Source organism: Lontra canadensis, unplaced genomic scaffold (assembly GCF_010015895.1).
Source record: "Lontra canadensis isolate GAN:19392208 unplaced genomic scaffold, GSC_riverotter_1.0 scaffold143, whole genome shotgun sequence".
Classification (NCBI taxonomy): Eukaryota; Metazoa; Chordata; class Mammalia; order Carnivora; family Mustelidae; genus Lontra; species Lontra canadensis.
The window spans coordinates 86,929-109,530 of record NW_022631137.1 but is presented as its reverse complement, the minus strand read 5'-3'; the positions used below and the strand labels follow the sequence as shown (position 1 = coordinate 109,530).

The 22,602-nt window shown below is 51.5% G+C and overlaps 1 protein-coding gene across 2 annotated transcripts; it reads right to left on the bottom strand.

Moving 5' to 3' along the window:
- Positions 1-2,636: 2,636 nt before the first annotated feature.
- On the bottom strand, positions 2,637-15,577 carry TMEM114 (transmembrane protein 114). Of its 2 annotated transcripts, XM_032843769.1 has the most exons (4): positions 15,358-15,577; positions 15,002-15,082; positions 4,196-4,333; positions 2,637-2,953 (listed from the first exon to the last, which is right to left on the bottom strand). In XM_032843769.1, exons 1-4 carry the CDS (start codon positions 15,575-15,577, stop codon positions 2,721-2,723), a joined length of 672 nt encoding a protein of 223 aa, XP_032699660.1. In that variant the 3' UTR covers positions 2,637-2,720. The 2 variants fall into 2 exon arrangements, with proteins under 2 accessions (XP_032699660.1, XP_032699661.1); XM_032843770.1 differs by lacking the exon at positions 4,196-4,333.
- Between the last annotated feature and the right edge of the window lie 7,025 nt (positions 15,578-22,602).

Here is a 22,602-nt window from a genome sequence, read left to right as displayed (position 1 = left end):
AGACCCGTTGCTGGACACCGAGAGGGCTGAAAAAGAACGTCTTTGGACGCATTTGAGAACAGGGTCGGCCTCTGCTGCAGTTCCACCATATGACCACCAGGTGGCAGCAGAGACCGCTCTCTCACTAACAGGGTTGCCCTCACTTTGCGAAAACTTTCGTTTTCTCTCCACGCGGAACTGATTCTGCAACTCTGCTGTCGCTCCCCTCCCCACGGGGCCTCGTGGACAATCTGAGGACAGGGCAGCAATGTCCTGAACCCACCGGCAGACAGAGAGCTCCCTGGTATGGGTGTTGGCTGGCAGAAGAGGAAAGGAAATCATTCTGGAATCAGGCAGATCTGAATTTGCACCCCAGTTGTACCCCTTTCTCTCTTTGTACCTTCAGGCTAGTCAGCTTAGCCTGTCTGTGCCTCAGTTTCCTCATCTGTACCCGCCTCACTCCTCTCCATAGTCCTCACCACCGACCAGGTTTTGCACGCCTGTCCATCATGTGGCAGCTCTGAGAGCAAGAGCTAGCTAGTTCCTAGCATGCCGTGACCTTCACCAGTGTTTGTTGAGTGACTGAGTGACTGATGGCATGCAGAATAATACAGATGTGTAATAAGTACTCAGTGAGCGTCAGTCATGGTGAGGAGGAGGAGGAGGTCATGTCACAGTAAGGGGGACGGTGTGGTGGTCAGGACAGTGTCACCATGATGTTGCTAATGATGTTGTCACCTTATGACCCAGGCCAATGGTCCCCAAACCTTCTAAGCCAGCAGCACTTCCCAGAGGGATTTTCTTATACCTAAGGCTCCCCAGGCCCTCCCACCCCTTGTGACTCTGAATCCACGGGAATAGGTTGAAAACCTCAGCTGTACCCTGGAATCATCCAGAGAGGTCTTTAGACACTATCAGCTCTACCCTGAGGTACGATCAGAGCAAGGATTCAGCCAGGGCATCAGGGTTTTTAAAAGATGTCCTGGTGATTCTAATTGCAGCAAGGGGACAACCACCCCTGTCCCTTAGCAAATCCCAAGATCAGTGTCACACAGGGGAGGGCCGCAGACCAGCAGCATCCACATCACCGGGGAGCTGGTCAGCACTGAAATCTCGGGCCTCACCGGGACCTGCTGACTCAGAGGGCCCCTGGGGGCGGCCCCCCGCCAGGAGGGTTGGGACACCCCGAAGAGTCTCGGCATGCTGAAGTGTGAGAAGCACCGCCCCAGGGGATCTGGCCGTGCAGTTACTTTGGACACTCCCTCTCCCGTGGCCAGAACACCAGGACGAAAGGAGGGATGGAAATTTCTGGGGGAGGGAGGAGGGGTTACGATTAGTCCCCGAAGATGGCCCCATCAGCAAGCTCCATGGGAATCTTTCATTTCCTATCCTATACTCCCCCTCACCACGTGTGCTGAGAAAAGCCCAGACTTATGTTTGCCCAAAAGGAGCCAGGCCTCCCTGGACAACACTCGAGGCCAGCAGGGCCAAGGAGGTGGGCGCCGCCCCCCACCCACACCTACTGAGGCCACCGGCTAACGGTGTCACCAGGACTCAGCCCATGATGGACTCCACGCTTTTTTTGGCTAGTGTAGAACCAACCTAAAACCGCAGCCACATGGAGGACAGAAGATCCTGCATGTGTGTGAGCATGTCTGAATTCACCATCTGAATCTCGCCAGTCTCGGGCTCCAGGCCAGGGAAGTAGGCTCAGTCAACGCGTGCGTTCACGGGGAAACTGCTTCTACGACAGGTGTGAGATGATGAGGGCTGACAGGTGGTGCTTGTGTCCAGGAGTTACTACTGTGTGTTTGAGTCCGGTTGCGAGTCTGCTGATGCCTCTTCCCTCTTCGGGCGAGTCTGCTGCTGATTCCTCCTGAATCTCAAGCTTGCTGATTGCTCTTGCTGCCAGTGATGAGCTTGCCCTTGGCTCGCCCGCAGTCTCTGAAGTGACACCAGCACGCCGGCCACCAGGAACCTGGCAGGGTTCCATGTCCGGGATGACTGCTTCTGTTGCAGTACTGAGCCCCTGATCACTGAGAATCATTGCTCCGAGGAAGCCCGGCCCGTCGAGCACTGGGACAGTGGACGGGACGAGCGTGCACCTCCCTGAGGCAAGGGGGGACACGGGCACCACCTGGTGGGTGAGGAGCCCAGATTTCTGCCCTCACCCCCCCACTTCACACTGTGCCCCAGGCAGGGGGTCCAGCACCCCCACACACAGCAATCGCGCAGCAGCCAGCCTGCTGGACCTGCTCAGGAAAACCGTGGTAAGGGATTGAGCACTGTTCTTGGAGCAAGGAATACACTACCAGCTCACTGTGCACCTTTGTGCAGCTTACCTAACCTCTCTGGTCTTTTGTGTCCTTAGCAAAGAAGCGGAGCTGATGCAATGAGCAGGGGTGAAGATGAAGTGAAGCCAGAGGAGGCCCACCGGGCTGCATCCAGAAAGTTCTGGTTATGATCAAGGGGCTAATCTGTTATTTCATGGGAGGTGGGTTCTGCACTCCGATGGCCTCCTCCAGCCCACACAGACACACGCGTGCACAAACACACAGACACGCCACACCGGGCAGCACAGACGGCGCAGAGGTGACAGCCGGGCTTGGAGCTCAGCCCACAGCAGTCCTTGGGTTGGTCCCACCACCGGTGGCCTTTGAGGAAGAGGAGGCTGCAGCCCACGGAGGGATCCCTGGGGCCCCAGGCCAGGCCCCTGTCTCCCACCAGACCAAGCATCGGGCTCATATGGCCTGGTCCTGCCTCTGTCTCAGTCTGAGCACGCGGGCTGCCCCCATAAAGGCCGCGCCAGTGAGCAGCTCGGCAGTGAAGCTTATCCAGCCCAGGGCCAGGGACCAGCCAAAGTGGATGTCCACCTGGTCGAGGAGGGCCTTCTCCTCCAGGAGACACAGCGCCTCCTGGAAGGCAGCGGCCGAGTACGCGATGTAGACGCTAATTCCAGCCAGGGTCACCAAGGCTGCAGGAGAGGCAAAGGAAAGCAGATCAAAACCCTGGGCTCCTTCTTCTCCTCGCCCAGCCCACCTCTCGGGTGTCCATGCTCCTCCCACCACAGGGCCTTTGCCCTTGCTAGTCCCCTATCTGGTGCACCCTCCCTTCCTAGTCCCTTCCCTCCCACCCCCAGAAACTCCTTTCCATCCCACCTCAGCTCATGCTTGGCTTCCGGGACCTCCCCAAACAGGTCAAGTCCCCCCACCCCGTGGCTTCACAGCACCACCCGCTGTCACTGTCCAGATCAGAACTGCAATTTTGCATTTGTTTGTGAAATGGCTGAGCTAATGGCCGTCTCCCCCACTGGGCTATGAGCTCCAGGGGGCTCATCCTGGATTCCCCCACACCCAGCATGGGGCTGGCCCACGGTGGGTCTCCAGAGACCAGAAATGAGAGCTGCACTGTCCAGAGACACAGCTGTTGGCCACAGGGGGCTATTTCAACTGAAATTAAATTAGTGGAAATGAACATCTCAGCCCTCCGGGCATCAGCTCCACGTAAAGTGCTCCGCAGCCTGGCCTGAGCCCCCCCTACCCCGCCAATGGCGCAGCGTGGATCAGATTTTCCACCACTGTAGAAAGTCCAAGTGGGCAGGGTGGTTTCAAGAATTAGTCCCTGGGTAAACTCTTAATGCCCGTGTTAATACTAGCAGAGGTCGGAGGACATCTGAGCCTCAGACTCTTTTCACCTCCAGACAGTCTTTTGGGGGCTTTCCCTCCATGGATCCCAAGTGTGTGAATCACCTCTGTTCCTGTTCTGGGTTTAAGGAGGGACGATTTCAAGCCCACGGGTAGGAGGGAGGAAGGAAGGAGGAAGGAGAGAGGGCTTAAGACACCAGCTGTGCACTGGATCCCATCTTTGAAAGCCTCTGTTCTGCCAAACAAAGGGGATTAACCCTGGCATTGCCCAGTTTTTAATCAATCGGTCAGTCAGTCAATCAAAGGAAGATGCATCAGAAGGGCAGAGACACATGAGGGAGAAAGGAGAAGCTTGAGGGAGAAGCCCTCAAACAAAAGCTCTAGGGTCCTCTGTGAAATCAGGAAATAATCCTCAGGACATGCTCCCACCCTCTACTTCTCTCTTGGGACCCATTCATCCCTCCCAGCTGTGATGTCACAGATGGGAAAACCGAGCCCCAGAGAAGACGCCTGCCCCTCCCCGGCTGAGGGTTCACAAGGGGCCCCCATGCTCCGTGCAAGGGGGCACCTACCTCCAAAGAGGAAGAGGGTCCCTGTGAGCAGGAGGAGGACGGAGACTCGGAGGAGGAAACTCAGAAACCCCGTCATCCCCCCAAACACCATCAGGATCAGGCTGAGCGGCAGCAGAATCACAAATGTCCCATGCATGGCTTAGAAGAGAGAGGAGGACAGCAGACAGAGGAGAGTTACCAACTTTCAGTCAATCAACAAACACTTACTGAGCACCACCTATGGGCCAGCCCCCAGATGCTGGGAGAAAAAAATTAACGCCACTGCTACCACGTCTGATGACGGTGATGTAACAACATGTCACAAATGACAAGATCCCACTTGTTTTTGTGGCTGAGTAACATTCCATTACATAAGTGAAACAAGTCAGACGGAGAAAGACACACACTGTATGATTTCAGTGATCCGCGGAATCCAGAAAACAAAACAAACGAGCAAACAAACAAACAAAAAACCAGACTCTTAAATGCTGAAAATAAACTGGCACTTGCCAGAGAGGAGAGAGTGGGGAGATAAGTGAAACAGATAAAGGGGGTAAAGACATACACACTTCCAGGTGTAAAATAAATAAGTCACGGGGACGAAAAACACAGTGTATCGAAAATAACCAATAATACTGTAACAATGTTGCACGATGTGGAGAGTGACTACACCTGTTGCCATGATGCGCGCTCATCTGAGCAACGCATCGAATTGTCCTATCCCTGTGTTGCACTCCCTGAAACTAACAAACATTCTACGTGGACTAGACTTCAATAGTAAAGTAAACTAAGTTTTGGAAGTAACAAGGGCAGAGACTCATCTGTGCCAGGCTTCAGGTCTCACAAGCACGTGTCCTCAAGCTCCCTGTGAGGCAGGAACTGCCATGTTCATTCACATACTCAGCGTGTTTCCTGAGCACTCTAGTGAGTAGAGTCAAGCAGTGAACCGATCGGTGACATGGTTGAGAGATGGTGACAAGTGGCTGGGGTGGGCGGTGAACACGGCACAGAATGAGCAGGAGCAGTGGCTTCTCCGAGGAGGTGACATTTGAGCAGAGTCCCAGAAAGGAGGTGAGAAAGGCAGCCTGCAGAATGAAAGCGGGGGGGGGGCCGAGGGACGAGCAGGTGCAGAGGACCCAGGGAGGGACTGTGCCTGGTGGGATGGAGGCACAGGGGAAGCTGGCAGGGGCGGCACGGAGAGAGTGTGGGGGAGAGGGGATGCAGGAGATGAAAGCAGGGAGCTAAGAGCAGAGCACACATGGGGCTGTGGACTTCCCTCTGAGTGAAAGGGGACACCAGGTGGGCAGCTCAGGGCAAGAGAAGCCCACAGTTTTACGTTTCTCAAGACCACTCTGCTTGCTATACCGAGAGTAGACAGCAGAGGGGGCCAGGGGATGGACAGGTGGCTCCCAAGCTCATGTCCGGCTGGAACCACTGAAGGTGACCCAATCTGGGATGAGAGTCTTTGCAGATGGAATGGAATGAGGGGGTCTCTGCATGAGCTCATCTGGATTCGAGGGGGTCTCACACCCAATGACTAGTGCCCTGGGAAGAGGCAGGCGAGAACACAGAGAAGATGTGGTGAAGACGGGTGACAGAGCTATATGGCCCCATGCCAAAGGCTTCTGGGAACTGGTGCCACCACCTGAAGCCGAGGAAGCAGGGACCAGATTTTGCCTTGGAGCTTCCAGGAGTACCTGCCCCATGGACCCCTACATTTCAGACTTCTGACCTCCAGGACTGTGACGCAATACACTTCTGGGTTTTTAAACCACCCAGCCTGCCCGAGAAAACAAAAACAAGGAGCAGGAGGACCATCGGGGAATACTGCAATCACCCTGGTAAGGATGAGGGTGGCCTGGGGCTGCTGGGAAGGGATTGGATTCCAGGTATATTGGGAGGATAAAACGGGCAATGGTGTTGAAGGTTTGAGAACAAGAGGGACAAGACAAGCAGTGAGATCTGGGACCTGAGTGCTGGATGGATATGCTGCCGTCTGCATAGGTGGGACGATGAGGGAAGAAGCATTGGGTTTGGGGCTCGGTCAGCATGAGATGCCCGCTGGACCGGAGCAGAGGCAACAGAGATAGAGGTGTATGTTGGCCTGGAACTGGGGACCAGGAGGCACCAGTATTACAGAGGTGGATTCGGAGTGGGGACCAGACAGGTTCCAGAGCTCAGCAGGGAGTTCAAGTTCTGAACACCACCATATCAGGCAAGTCCCATGCACGCCTGGCCCCTCGCTCCCCAGACACTGAAAGCAGCTCCTGCTCTCAAGATCCAAGTATTTCCTAAAGACCCAACCCTGCTTTTCCTCTTCCACATACAGTTCCCCCACTTCCCTCTGGTGTACTCTGCCTGTCCTGGCTCCCCGTCCTAGGCTGCCCAGCCCACCAGCTTCTAGTCTTCCCTCCCAGGCTCCTGAACAGCTCCCTCCACAGTGACCCATCATCGCCTGGGGAACATCTGCTCTGAGTTCCATTAATGAGAACAGTGACTGGTGAGGGCAGGCGCGGGGTTGGGGGGGATGAACAGGTGAGAGGAGGGGAGGCCAGAGAAGGAACATCCCCTACCCCTCTTCCCTATCCCCAAATTGCAGGTGGCTGGTGAGTCAGATGCACATTACATTAACAAGGCATGATAAGAACTTACATTACAAAACCAGAAAGTAGAAAAAAAGGAGTTCCATGAAAGTCAATTGGTGTCGGGGTGGGAGAGAAGAGTGTAGAAGAAATCTGGGGTCTCAGGATCCCAACATCTAAACATTTGCCACCATCTTGGCTCTGAGCTTCCCACCAGCCAAAGCAGAATGGGAAACAATTGCACAGTTCTTTACCACTCATTTACCAAATATTTATTGATTATTGATTTATTATATGAACTGGGCACTAAGCATCTTTCAGTCCTTTTGGCAGCAAGATGGGGATGAAAATAAATACTTTGCTCTTGCTCTTGAGAACAAGCCCAGCTCCTAGGTCTCTCCTTAAACCCACACCCACGCCCACAGTCTGCTCTGTGCCCCCTCAACTCCCCAGAGTCGCCCTGTCCTGGCGTCTGTCACCTAGGATGGAGGGCAGCTCCCTCTTCTCTCTCTCCTGTTAAGCTGCAGGTTCCTTGAACGGGTTCTTCTCATACGATCGCATCCCTGAGTTTCCAGTGGAGCTCTCAGGAGACCATGAGTGCCCAACGGGTATTCACTGACCTCATTAATTAAGAGCTAGATGGTGTTTCTCTAAGGCAAGAAAATATGGCGGTTTCTAAGAAATGAAAATAAAGCCAAGAAGCTTGAGAGGTGATCTCACAGGGGGTTCAAACCACAGACTTTCTCCAGCCGGGTACTCTGCATCTGTATTTGGTCTCTGATGCTGGGGCCCTGGGTGTGTCTCTTAATTCGGCAGGAACTCGATTTCCACCTCTGTGAAAAGGTGGCTCACGGGACTGCCCTCAGGACCGTGCGCCTGAAGACGATGGGGCGACACGGGGAAGTTTAATGTAGGTACCACGTCCCATAGAGTAAGTGCTAAGTGGATCATAAGCCAGCTAGTAAAAGGATGGTGCAGACAAGAATCCAGCCCGGCTTCCACGGTGACCGAGTCACTTTGTCCTCAACCATGTAAAGGCCACCAACCTTTGCAAGTCAAGGAGACAAGAGTAATATCCCTCTCAAGGCTTGTCCCTTCCTTCCTTTTTTCCTTCCTTTTTTCCTTCCTTCCTTCCTTCCTCCTTCCTTCCTTCCTTCCTTCCTCCTTCCTTCCTTCCTTCCTCCTTCCTTCCTTCCTTCCTTCCAGGAAAAATCCTGGACCACGAAGTACAACAGCTGGGGTGAAAACCTGGCCCTGGCAGAGGCATCCCCCTGCATGGCGTTGCCTCCAGACCATGGCTGGGAAGTGAAATCATTCATCATTTAGAAATTAATGAGGTTTCCTGGAGTGGGTTGAGCCCCAGCGGCACCACGTGTGAGTTCCCCAGACTTGCTGCGAGCTGACTTGACGTACACGTTCAATGAAATGTCTGGGTAAGAGGAGGCTTCCCATGGAAGAGTTGTAAAATCTCCTGCTGAAGTTTGGCTTAGCTTTCTGTGGTGTGTGTGTGTGTGTGTGTGTGTGTGTGCGCGCGTGCACGGAGCGTGCGCACGCGCGTGTATGTATGCACCTTGGTCTTTGTTATTTTCAGGGCCACAGACCTGGGGCATGGGGATTGATTCAGAGTCCTGTACCCATTTCCAGCCACATCTCATTTGAAAACAGGTATCTATAGGTCCCTAATGAGGGCCATGCTCTGCCACAGAGCCCAGGGACACCGCAGCAGAGAGGGTCCCTGCCCTCCTCTCCCTGGAGACCAGGGTCCAGGGCAGGAGATAGACGAGCAGGGAAACAAAGTTACAGGCTGTGATGTGTCATGAAGGAAGCCAGCAGGACGATGCGGAAAAACAGGGTAGGCGGGGAGTGGGGGGCAGTTCTTCGGATAAGGTGATTGCATCTGTTTTCTTGGGGGATATCACAAATTACTACAAGCCAGGTGTCCCCTACAGGAACACCTGTCCCCTACAGGTGCCCCCTACTTGACAGTCCTGGAAGCCACAAGCCCAAAATCAAGGTCCCATGATTGTACTCCCCTCCAGAGGCTATGGGGGAGTCCTTCCCTGCCTCCTCCAGCCTCCCAAGGATGCTGGCAATCCTTGACACAGCCTGGTGGCTGTGTCATTCCCACTCTCTGCCCACATCTCCATTCCCCTTTTCTTAAAAGGACCCTTGTCATAGAATGCAAGGCCCACCCAGTTAATCCTTTTGAGGACCAATGTGTGCCCAAGGGCAAGCAACCTTTGATTCAAAAATACTTTGTTAAGAAAAAAAAAAAAAAAGAAAAACAAAAAAGCTTTGTTGCAAGCAGAGGGAAGAGAAAACCCAGAAAAAAGCAAAGATGTTCACGCCAGGGAAAAGGTGATTGTGACTCCCATTATCTTACTGTTCAAAGAACTGCTCATGGGAAAACCAGGCTTCCAATTCCGCAACACCAGCGAGGTCAGGAAGCCCTAGGGTGATTAGTGAAGTAATAGTTGTGCTCTTACAGAAAGCGGAGACAGGGTTTCAGCACAGACATCAGAAAGAAGGAAATCTCAGGAACCATTTCTCAAAGGGGGAAATGTCACAGTGTCCTTATGTTCAAGCCTTGTCAGTGTGACCTGCAGACCCCAAGAAGGGCTCAGGGATACTCACTATGGATCGTGCCTGGGAAGGAAGTCCATTTTTACATTTTCGTAAATATTTGTTCTAGAATCTGGGGTGACCAGAATGCAGTCCTTTTTAGAACAGGGGCTGCATCTTCCATTCCCTTCGAGCACTCCAAGATGTGCTGTTGTGATACAGAAAAAGCAGGACTCTACGACGAGCAAAGACATAGGTTCAAATCCCGATGCCACCTCTTACCAAGCGAATGTCATCGCCTCCCAAAAGCCTTTCTGTTACCTCCCCTGTCCATTGGACCATGGGCCCTGACTTTGCCAAGCTGTCCTGAGCACCAAATGTGAGAATAACTGTTTCTTTCTTGCCCTCAACCACCTTGGGCTCTACCAGGTAAGAATCTGAATGCCCATTTCACAGATGAGAAAAGTGAGGTTCAAGGCACTGAGTCAGCTGCTCAAGAAGGTACAGCCATCAAGTCTCAGAGCTGGGATGGAACAGCAAAGGAGGTTGACAAACGGGTGTGGCGGGACAGCAGACAAGAGGTGTTTAACCCAGCCTGCAAATTAGGAAAGGCTCTGGGGGCAAGGGGAGGACGTCTCAACTTTAAGGTTAGATGAGAAGGCCTGGGGGAAAGTGTTCCTGAAGGAGGGGATGGCATGTGCCAAGGCCCTGAGGCAGGAGATATCTGGAAGGATACACATGTCCCAGCTCTTGCAGCTGGACAGGCGGGCAGTGCTCCTGTAGTTCCATGAGCCACGTTACAAGGAAATTCAACCACTAGGACAGTCCTCCCCGAGGCTTGCATTGTAGCAAACACAATAGCATTCTTCTCAGAAGAAATGAAAACAAGACCCACGCAGCCCCCACCTCAACTCCTCCGTCCTTCCCTCCCCATACCGAACATCTTGTAAATGCTTGGATGCACCCGCTGCCAGTCGTTTTCCCATAAATTCATACTTCCCTAGGTATTTACCGATTTCTCTAATTCTAAAGGGCACAGCCAGTCCAACTTCAACATCTGAAAATAGAATGTGTTAGGCCACCCACAGGTATCTTGCTTATAACACTCTGTAACTTGCTTTTCTCATTCCACGGGATTTCTTGGTCTTACATGCACATCAGTATATTCTCGTTGCAGATGACAAAATCTTCCAACGGACAGATGTACCACATGCAGACGCTTAGCCCTATTTCCACTCACGATCCCCGAGGCTGCGTCTTGCTCTCCATTGCCACAAAAATGGTTAAGGTGAGCCTCTTAGAAACTCACAGGGTAGATCCCAGAAAGTGGAATTACGCTGAATATGTTTCTTTATTTGTTTAAAGTGTGTACTTGCATTTCAACAGGCACCAGAGGGGCAGCCTGAAGCCCGGGCCTTCATGCCCGGAGATACTGACACTCTAGGTGCCCCCACCTCCATCCCTGCCTACCACACAGCTATCCGTGAATCACACTGAGAAATTCCCTCTAGACTGAGGCCACCTCTGAATCCCATTATGTCCCTAGTCCCTTTATTTCTGTCCCCCACCACCTCCTCTCTTGCAATCAGCACCAGGCATCATGGGAGGGCTGGTTTTAATTTTCCACACCATTGCAACAGCCGGGTACCCAGAGAGACCAGAGACACAATCCTGTGATTTTCCAACCTCACCACCTCAGAAGACAGGCAGGCCAGCCCTCTGGCCCTCGGTCGGGTTTCTGCCACTGCTGTGCTATGTTGGGCGAGGCATCTGACTGCTCTAGGTCTGGTGTGCTTAGCTTCGGGATAATAGCCTTACCTTGTTCCTGGCTCTTAGGAGACACAGCTGAAGTAAGGCATAGGGAGGACCCGAGGTGTGGGTAAGAAGTACTTTCTCTGCCACCTCCAGAAACACTGGCCTTCTAGCAGTCTCTGGAACACCCTGCCCTCAGTCCTCCTGCTCACCTCTGCTCCTGCCTTTCCTCCTTGTAACTCAGATCTCTGATTCCCAGTTGAAAGACGCAGCATAGGATGGGGGACCAGGAGTCCAGTAAACAGACAATTATTTACTTATGGACTAAGTAAATAATTAGCTCCATTTTTACAGAAGAGAAGCCTGAGGCTCATGGAGGCAGTGGGACCCAGAGCAGGAGGGGACATGAATGGAGCTCCTACTCTGCTCTGTGCACCCCTGCTAGGTGCTTTGCGTATGGGATCTCATTTCATCTCAGAGCAGCCTGTTTATGGAAGCAAAGGTTGGGCCAGAAGCCACACAGCTGGTAAAATGTGGGACCCTTATCTATGTTGGGACTGGCCCTACTCCTTCCTCTTGTTACAAGTGGCACAACTCACCCCGGCCATCAGCACATCCCATCCCGCGGGCCACAAGGATGGGCTCAGCCCTGGGCATGGGATCCAGGCTGGTCGAACGAGAAGCCTAATCGGAAGTTCCTCAGACTTGGCAAGCAGAGAACCTCTTGCTTGGGTTGCTAAGACGAGAGAGGGTTTATTGAAAGCAGGACCCAAACAGAGGCAAAGCCCAGAGAGGAGAAGAGAGAAATTGAGTTTAATTCTCTGGATTCTAGCACATTTGAACTTCTCAGTTAAATGGACAGGGAATTCCTTTTCTTGTTTAAATAAGGATGATTTGTATTTCACCAAAAGACTTCCAGTTGGTACTGCTTGGTACTGCTACCCTAGTTGTTTCTAAATTGTGACTCTTTTTTCAACATGGTGCTGAATTTGATGATCCCCTCCTCCTCCACCAAAAGCAATACCAGTCCCTGGCCAAGGAATCAAACCCAGGACATCCCCAGAGCTAATCTGCAAGACAAAACATCCAGGCAAGGTGGGTTTTTAGTGGGCGCTGGAGTGGTCTGCTTGCTTGGGGTTTCTTGCAGGGAAAATCAAGAGCTCTTGCCCACACATCCCCACTGGGATCTGTCTAGGAGGCTGGCTTGGAGAACATACTGCTTTGACATCTGTCCTCTCTCCTCTGTGACCCTAGCAGCAGGTCCTCAAGGAATAAAACATCTTCACCTAACAAAAGAGCTTGGGCAAGATTCAAAATTCATTCTGGGGACAAAGAGATTCTGAGAAAAGTCTCCCTCTGGGGAAGGTATGCAGCGAGCATGTGGTCTGAAGGGGCAGCCTGCTCTTTCTTGGATGATATAATGGTAATAATAGCAGCTCCCATTCAAGGGGCACTTACAGAGGCAAGGCACCGCTGAGGCTCTTTAAATACACTCTCCTGTCCCATCCCTGCCATATCCTTATGAAGAGAAGTGGCAGACATCCTCCCTTTGCCCATGAGGGAACCCACGCTCGGAGAGATAGGGAACATGACCAAGGCTGCACGCCTCCTTGGCAGTGAAGCTGGGGGGCTTAGGCCTGGGTCTGAGAGTGAACAGATGCACAGGCTCTGAATGTGACTGTTGCCTGTTTCTCAAAATCCTGAAGCACACAGGGTTGCTGGCATTACGAAGTTGCACAAAGGAGCCAGGCCAACGCCGATACTAGTTAGTCCGCTTCACCCACAGATGTGATAAGTACCTAAATGCCAGCACCCAGCCCAGCAACGGGTCAGTGCTCCAGAGACGGGACTGCATCTAAGAGAGGCTGGAAGGAATAGCAAAGACTAGTGTTTATTGAGCACTTACTATGTGCCCAGTACTTTAATGCAACACAGAGATACTGCAACAAGCAGGCATTACGTGAGGTCCCAGGTAAGGACACTTTTTTTCATCCAGCTGATTTATGGAATTCTGACCACGCCCCCTTCATGGTTTTGACATTTCGTTTTGATAGATGTTGACACTGAGTCTCAGAGGTTAAGACACCTGTCCTGCAATTCCAGAGGGTCCTGGGAAGGGTCTGAGCTGGCATCTGGCACCCATGTCCCTCATGTCAAGGGTGGGAACTCTTGATCATTCTTGAAACGATGCTCTGAGAACATCCCAAACTGATTCTGGTCAGCTTGGGGCTGGGGACAGAGTTCATGGCACTTCTACCTTCCTTCAACCTCCCAAATATGTCGAGTATCTAGGGGATGTCTCCTGCCCCAGGACCTTATGCAGGGTGTAGCAGCTGGATTCTATCTGCTCAGGAGAGCCAGCTGCTGTTTTTAGGAACGAAGGAGGCAGCTGCCATCATGCTGACAACTTGAAGTTGACCCCAGTGGGAATATCTACACCACAGGAATCGGCAAATGCTTCAAATCAAGACTCCCTCCTCTCCCAGAAAGACAATTATTAACTATTTCCCAACACAGCACTGAACTTCTGTTCCACTCATTTTCTCAGCATTCATTTAACAAATATGTTCCACCTCTAACATAAGACAACTGGTACTCACTCTCGTACCTGCTCAGCAAATCTGGGCTCATGACCCCACCCCACACCAGGTTCTGTGCTAAATATTGGGCATCAAGCCATGGCAAGACAGACATGGTCCCCATCCTCACAGAACTCACAGTCTAATGAGGGAATCAGACTTTAATGCAAAAATGTCACAAAACCTGGGGTATGAGTAGAAGCTGATCAAGTCAAGCTGGAGGGATGGGAGCAGAGAGATCTCAGGTAGAGGAAATGGTATATGCAAAGTCCCAGGGGCAGGAGGAAACTGGGCAGGAGGAATGAAGGGTCCCTTCCTTCATTCAGGAAGCGGCCCCAGGCCAGCATAGTCAAAGAAGAAAAAGCAAGGGGGAGATTGAAACTGAAGAGGCACCCTGGAAGCCCTTGTGGGCCATGCTAGCAACTTGATCTCTGTTCCTAAGCCTCAACGAGTCCATCAAAAGCAGCCCACACTTTTCAAGGTCTGTGGAACTCAGCCTTCACTTCTCATCACATTCTTCCTATGGTACCTCTCCAAGCCTCAGCTTCTTTGCAGGAAGAATGAAGGTAATCATGGAGACGATACTTAGCTTCACAGGGTAGCAGTGGAGTTTAACTAAAGACAGATGAAAAGCATTTAGCTCCATGCCTGGCCCCCTGCCAGCCTCAACAAACTCACTGAACTGTTATGTTTAGGTCCCTCCTTTCTCAAGTGCCTGTGCAGCCCATTCACTTTCCTGCATTCAGTCTTCCCACCGTGACTGAGTTCCAAGCATTGTGCTAGGCTCTGGGAAATCAGTCCTGAACACGACAGACCCAGTGGCCCCAGGGGCAAAGTCTCTGCCCCTGATCTTTCCTGAACGTTCCAAAGATACTCACTGCTTCCCGGCTCCTGCCAAGTGCTTGTTCTCAGCCCCGAGGCCGACACACGGTGTGCGTTCGGGTCTCTGGGCTCCTCTCTTTTCCGCATTCAGCTCCTCAGGCTGGTTTAGGCATCTCTTCCGACTCCCACCCACCCTCCCTCCTGCGGCTTGTCGCTCTGAAATGTGACCGGGCATTTCCACATCTGTCTCCGCAGCTCGTCTGTGAGTTTCTGGAGGGCACGACCTGGGTCTTAATCATCAGCATGGTGCCTGGCACAGAGGAAGCTGCGATCAACGTTTGTCGAATGAATCCTAAACCACACAGTGTGAGCTGTGGCACAAGAGAGGCCTGGCCCCTCCTCCTATCTCCACTCCCTTCTCTGGCACCGGCTGCCCCCTCCGCAGGACCCCAGCCCTGCTCTTTGGAGAAGAGCTCCAAAACCCGTGTCCAGATCCGGGACTCTCCCGATCCCAATCCTCCCAGACTCACTGAGAAGTTGTCGGCTTGAGTCGCTGACGGTCACGTTCTCCTGCCAGAAGGGGTTCATCAGCGGCACACACGAGCTCTGGACTAGATGGGGCAGAAGAATCAGCGGGTGCGGACCTGGAGTTGGGACCCCAGCCCGAGGCCTCGCCCCCACTCCCGACCTAGATGCTACCCCGGGAGGGCGGATCGTGCGGAGACAGCAGCGGCGGCCGGAGCCGGCCGTGCTCCGCAGCCCTCTACCCACCTGGCCCAGGCCCCGTCCCCGCATTTTGCGTTTTGGAGCTCAGGGAGGACTGCTAGCCCAGCAACAGGTCCCAGCTGGGCGCGGCACCACGTAGCGTCCCCGCGCTCCCCCTTACCCCGGCAGGTGCGCCAGAGGCCGGAGTGCGAGCTCAGAGGTTCAAGCTGGCTGCGGTTGGCGGCCCCCGCCCGGCCCCACGCCCCCGGGCCGCCCCGCTCCAGCCTCTCGGTGTCAATGATGTACCAGAAGTCCGTGCCGATGGCGGCCGCCAAGAGCACGAAGCTCAGTGCCCCGGTCAGAGCCGCCGCGCCCGCCAGCATGCCCAGGTGCACCTTCATGGCGCAGCCCGGCCAGCCGCCCGCGGTTCCCAGCTCCTCCTCCCGAGCCTCCGGACTGGGAGCTGCCAGGTCCTTCGGTCCTTGAGCCCTCCCTCTCGCCCTAGCTCCGCCCCCAGCCCCTCACCTGCGCCCTCAGACCTGCACGCGCTCCTCCCAAACCGCTCCCAGCCCTCCGATGCCACCGCCACTCTAAGACCCCATACCTGCGATCTCAGACTTCCACCTCCGACTTCGGACCCCCATTCGAGCCTTCATCCCTCCCCTTAGACCTCACCCCAGGCTGAACGCCACACCTCAACCCTCCATTCCCACCTCCCACCTGCCTCCCAGGACCGTTGCCCTCGCATCACCTCCGCACCCTCCCCAAACCATCCACACTGTCCCCAACCATCCTCTCCGCCACCTCCCTGCCCCACCGGCCCCTGACCCAGTCTGCCCTGCCTCTCCCTTTCCGCCCCAGCCCTCCCTGCTCTCCCCACACCAGCACCTAGACTCTAGACTCCCCCCAACAGCCCCTTATGCACGGAGCTTTCTCTCCCACGCCCTTCCCAAGGCTCCCACTCCTGCCCCATGTGCGCCCCTCCTCCTCTGCGCCCTGTGCCCAGAGAGGTACTGGAGTTCTGGGTGCTGTACTGTAGGGACAGTGGCCTCCCCGCGAACTGGGGAAGTAAGACACTGGGGCCCTGTCAGCCTGACAGTCCCACCTGGGGGTTAATCTTCAACACCCCTCTTTCTCCAGCTCCAATTATCCTTCCTCCAAAATCTACCTTCAGTTGGTATTTCTAGGTTGACTACAGAGGCAAAATGCAGATCCATTTTTTAACAAAAGTTCTTTAAAGCAATGGGCCAGTCCAGGTCCTCTGTGTCTATCCCTCTACCACCTCTGTCACTGTCACCATCACCACCATGACTATAATCATCACATCATCACCATCATCACCATCAACATCACCATCTTCACCATCATCATTACCACCATCACCATCATCACCATCATCATCACCCCCATCACCACCACTCTTATCATCACCATCATCCTTATCAACTCCACTACCTTTTTCACCACCATAAAACCTCTCATTCCTTCAAGAAATACTTCTTGAATGCCTAATATGTGCCAGACACTATAGCTTGTGTTGAGAACATAGGCATGAGCAACCCAAACACAGCCCCTGCCATTAAGAAAGCCATGCTGTAGACTTCTCAGCCTTCTCCAAGCAGGACACAGACAAAAAATAGTCATGTTTGTAGAGCACACAGGGGTCCATGGAGAAGGATTCTAGATGCTGGAGATGACTTGCCTTAGGAGCAGCAGCACTCTGGTGACACGTTCTTAAAGAAGCATGGTGCCAAGACTCAAAAATTGATTAATTGGCAAGAGAATTATTAAACAAAGTGTCCTTAGAACAGGGTGCCATGAGAGAAAGTAACAGGGAAGTTTTTGGATTTGGAATCTAGGAACCGACATGGATGCCAAGACACAAAGGATGAAAAGGCATTTCATGCCTATGGGATGACTTATATGAAGGGTTCGGTACATTCTAGAAAAACCAAAAGAAGAGTAATCAAGCTAGAGCACAGAGAGGAGCAAGTAGAGGGAAATGAGATTGGGGTACAGGTAGGGGCCAGGTCATGCTGGTCTTGAGGTCATGTTAAGTGTTTGGATTCTAGTTGAAGCCACTGAATGGGTTTGAGTGGAGAAGTGAAACTTTACTTCTTTTTTTAAATTTTTACATTTTTAAAAATTTCACTCTCCATACTGGCTTTAGCATGGATCGTAGACTCTAGGGAGGCACAAAGACCAGCAAGGAGGTCAGTTAGCAGTAGAAACAGCAAGACCTCCTAGTGGCTTGGGCTATGGTGGTGACGGCACTGCATAGACAATGAAGTGAGTAGATAACTTTTAAAACTGAGGAGGGTAGGGGGTGCCTGGGTGGCTTAGTCGGTTAAGCTTCTGCCTTTGGTTCAGGTCATGATCTCAGGGTCCTCGGATTGAGCCCCACATCGGGCTCTCAGCGCGGCGGGGAGCCTGCTTCTCCCTCTCCCTCTGTGATCCCTTTTGCTTCCACTCTCTCTCAAATAAACAAATAAAATCTTTTAAAAAGCAAAATAAAATTGATGAGGGTAGAATTGATAGGACTTGGTGATAGACTGGGGTTGAGAATTACTCTTTTCTTTGTTACCTTCTTCTCCTTACCAATACCATCGTAATCGTCACTGGCAACCTCACCTTCATTATCAGCAGATCAGCACCCTGAGCAGAACTCTTGCCAGCAAGAACACATCCGGACCTTGACCGTGCATGCCATTCCATCCCATCACTCCTCCCACCACAGCCATGATTAGGATGGCTCTTTCCCATAACCTTCACCACGGATGGCTTTGCTTTCAACTCCATCCTACTGCTGCTATCACCCTCGCTTGCAACCTCATCAAAACGGTGCTTGACTGTTCCATCACCACGAGGCACCAAGACGAAGGTGAAATTCAATGAAGCTGGTCCCAGGCCCCCCACAGGTTTCTTTAAAGTTGAATCCTTTCTTTCTCTCAGATGTTTTTCTCTCTCTTGGCTTCATGCTTACCCAAACTCTCATTTGTTGGACCCTGGGGTCTGCCTTTCACAGCTGAGCAACGCTGCCAAAAAGAATCTCTCTCTTAGTGGTCCAAGCCAGATCTCCAAAACTGAAGCTGATATCCCCAGCTTGGACCAATCTCTGTGGGTGGGAGGGATAAAATGCACTGGCTGGTCAGGTCTAGACCACCCGCCCTCTCCAGGAGCCCAGGTCAGGTGGCTCAGTCTCACTCCAACATTTGAGCAAAGAGGTGTCATGGCTATCAAATGTAGCAAATAAAAATACAGGATACCCAGGCAAATTTGAATTTCAGACAAGCAGTGAAAGGATTTATAGCATAAGTATGTCCCACGCAATATCTGGAATATACTTATACCAAAAAAATTTTTGCTGTTGATACCCAGTTTGAAGTTCAAACTTAACTGGGTGGCCTGTATTTTATCTGGCAAACCCAGCTGGCTTCCCAAAGGGACACCAAGGTGCTATCACCAGAGCCAGGAGATGGGGTGAAGGGGCAAAGGGAGACCAAAACAGCAGATGCCCCTACACCCAGCCTGCGTGCCTGCCTTCACCAGATCCCACTTCCCTCACCTGCATAAGGAGGATTCCTCCCAGGCCCCTCTGCAAAGACAAGCTTGTTGGTTTTGAACATTCTGTTTTCCCCAAGGATTTTAATATAATCTACCTGACCATGCTCAGCCACTCTTGAAGAAAACAGACAGTAATGTTTTTCAAAAAGCATGGAGGCACATCAAACATCGGATGATATCATTACTCAGCCAGTCAACTGAAGAGACAAGATAATATCAGAAGGCTCCTGAGGCAGAATCGAAACAAGTCACAGATTGAGAATTAAAACCACACTGGGCACCACGCTGGGTCCTGGAGTGGTGGAGGACAATGTCGGGTAGGGGGTTCCAACGCTGGTTTGGAGTCTTAAATCAGTGTCTGACAGGCACTGAGAATCCAGAGAAGTTGCCTTCTTTCTCTGAGCCTCAGTTCCCTTGGCTGTAAAATAGGGGTGCTCGAACCTATCAGTCCCAGAAGGGGCACTCTGAGAGGATGGGATGAGCATGTGCTGATGACTGATATAAAAAGCACTCTGTAACCGACGCAGAGTCAGACCAAGGTTACTACTAAAACATGGGGAGAGGATGGGTAGCGGGGAGTGCACCTTAAGAATGTAAGGAGGAAATGTTTTAAAAGAAAGAGAAGGAGGGCAGAAAGGAGGGAAGATGTCAGGACATCAGGAAGAACGGTTACCCCTCTCTCATTATGAAGCACCAGGTATCGGGGAAAGGAGGCTTTTTTTTTTTTTTTAATTAGAGGGTTCTGGATCCATGAAACTCTGTATACCCTGAGGCCCCAGTTGCCTTGCCAGCCTCACCACCCACCCAATGCCTTGAACATCTGAAATTCTTTCCTACCCTGAGCCTTCACACATGCTACTCCCTTTAACTGGGACACTCGAAGGTCCACTGCTTTTTTCTTGTTTGGTCTCAGAAATTGCTTCTTCGGGAAGGGTTCACCTAACACCCCAGCATAGGTTAAAGTCTCTTCTGACTCGGGTGTGGCAAATGCCCCACCACATCCTCACCAGACCGCAACATCCCAGCTCATGCCCGCAGCATCCGACCACATATCCCAGCGACTCTCCATGCAAGGACTTTTCTCCCTGGAGAAGGCTGGAATTGCTGGAAAGGGAAGGCCCCCAGCAACAGCCCAGGAGGGGCAGGGGTTGGAAGATAAATAGCCCCAGCTATCTGAACCCATAGCGCGGGACAAAGCTCTGAGGTTCTCAGTCCAGGTGACCCCAGCTACCCACTGCAGCAACCTGCTCAGTGGTACAGCGGATACTGGTTTCCTTCCTTCTCCACCTTAATTACCCCACTTACACCAGTGTGTCTTAGGATCACCCCCAAATAAAATTACTTGCCCTCAAAACCCTACCTTGGGGTCTACTCCAAAAGAAACTCAACCGAAGACATACACTGAGACTCTCCAATAGAAATCAATTATTAATGAGGAACTGTCTGCCCACTCCTTTAGATATTCAGGCAGTAGGGTAGATACTACAGCTCATCCAACATCATCCTGATCCAACTCCCCCCTCACATTTCTAGACACCGTTCAGCCAGTGGTGGCCACATGACAAAATTCTGACTGAAGAGGTAGAAGTAGAGTCTGTTGGGAAGGAAATCTCCAAGAAAAACAAAAGACCTTGGGAGGAGAAGGCTTTTGATCTACTTGGAATATAGATGTGATATCTGGAAGTACAGCAGCCATCTTGCAACCATGGGGACAAACCTCTTTGTGAGTGGCAAAAGCAAAAAGATACAGAGTCCAAGTCTCTTACAGCATTGTTGAAACACCTGCCCCATCCTTCAACTGCCTATCTCCAAAATACTTCCAGAAGATAAAAATAAACCCCAATCTGTTTAAGCCCCTATTTTAGGATGTCTGTGTTTGCAACTGAATGTGTTGTGAACTGATGCAGACAGGGATCAGGTTGGTCCTATCCAATGCATATCATTAGCTTTTAGGTTAGTGCATAATACACAGTAGATGCGTAATGAAGATTTGTTGATTTAATAAATGAATTCTGCCCAAAAGTCTCTTCCTGCAAGCACAGAGCTTATTTCGTATGGCAAATCCATAAGGAACAAACTTGGTGCTTGAGACATATAGCCAGAATATCTGTACAGTTATTAAGATTGTGGCACTAGAGAGAAGTGGTTTCTGTTTATTAAGTCTCATGAGGTCATGGTGTTCTACCGGCCAATTGGACTCCACAGACTTGACCCATTTGCAACTAAGTACAAAGCCTCCATCAGTCCTTAGGAACACCTAGAAGAGCTGGCTGCCACTCTTCATAACTTATATGATATAATTAGTTTAGAATGAAACCCTTTTCATTCTAAGGTGGGATCAGTAAACCACTGGTCTAATTTCCCCATTACACCCCTGGCATGGTGCCCAGAGATGAATGCAGACTGCCCTTTCTCCATTTCTGTTAATGTCTTCCCAAATCAGCATTAAAAACCCCTTGGCCAGAAAGAAGTTTCTTCCAGAAGCAATGTGGTAGGGAGAGCGCTAGGACAAGAAGCCAGTGTGTCTGGGTCCCAGGACCACCAGCCAGCCAAAAGACTGGCTACTTCTACTCTCTGAGCCTGGGCTTCCTTGTCTGTAATAGGAGCTAGTTAAAGTCCTTTTCTGGAAATCTCTTCCAGGAACAGCTTACATGCCCAATGGACTGTTACAACATGGCAGACACATCAGGTGTGTTTCCTTCTTGACTCCTCACATCGATTTTATCAGAAAAATGTGCTGCCCCAACCTTACCATCGCTACAACTGGTATACAAAAAGACGGCACAGGGTTAAGGTATACAATTCAGGGAGTTTAGATATTTGTATACACTTGTGATACCATCACTACAATCAAGATGATGAACATATTAGTATCTTCAAAGGTTTCCTTGTATCCTTTTGTGGTTGTTTTTTGTGTGGTGGTTATTGTTACTGTTTTGTGGTAAGAATATTTAACCTGAGATCTACCCTCTTAACAAATGTTAATCCCCTCTCTCTCTTTAAAAAAAAATGCTAATATCTGGGAACACCCACACAGACACATCCAGAAAAAATGTTTAATTAGGCCAGTCAGGTTGACACATAAAATTAACTGTCCCGGGGGAGGGGGAGAGAGGGGACGAAGAAGGACTATAAAGCTTGCTTTTGAGGATGAAACAAATGTTCTAAAATTAGATTGTGGTGATGGTTGCACAACTCTTACTCATTCATTGCATTATGTATGTATATATTCATTCAGTGTATATACATATGGGTGTGTATATACATATGGGTGTGTATACATACACACCCATATATATATACATACATACATGCAAATACATGTGTGCAAACTTGTAAATACCACATCAAACTTGCCCAGGCCAGAATTATAGAAACCGGAAGGCAGAACTCAGGAATGCTGCAGACGGACAGCGGGTGGTGGTGGAGGCTATGACCAGTAGGACAGTAATCACAACAGCGCCACCTATGGAAAATGTACGTCCGCCGAGGGTCAGGCATAGTGGTTCCACTCATCTCAGTAAGGCCGCAGTCTGGCAGGTGTTGGCAGTCTGGCAGTGGGGGTCTGAAGTCAGCACATGGGCTCTGGAGGCAGGCCACCAGGTGCAAACTGCACCTGTAGCCCTTTCTAGCTTGAACCTGGGCAATGTCCAAAGCCTCGCCAAGCCTCAGCTCTTCCATCTGTGGAGAAGGCGTAGGATGACCCTGACCTTGGGACTGGGAGGACATGAGCTGGAATCAGGCATGTGAAGCTCTGAGCAGAGCCTCGGGTAGCCCGTAAGATCAGCCAGCAAGCATTAGCTCTGGCTATTAGTGTGGGTCCCGCTTGATAAGACATGCACAGTGGCTCAGGGTTTGACCC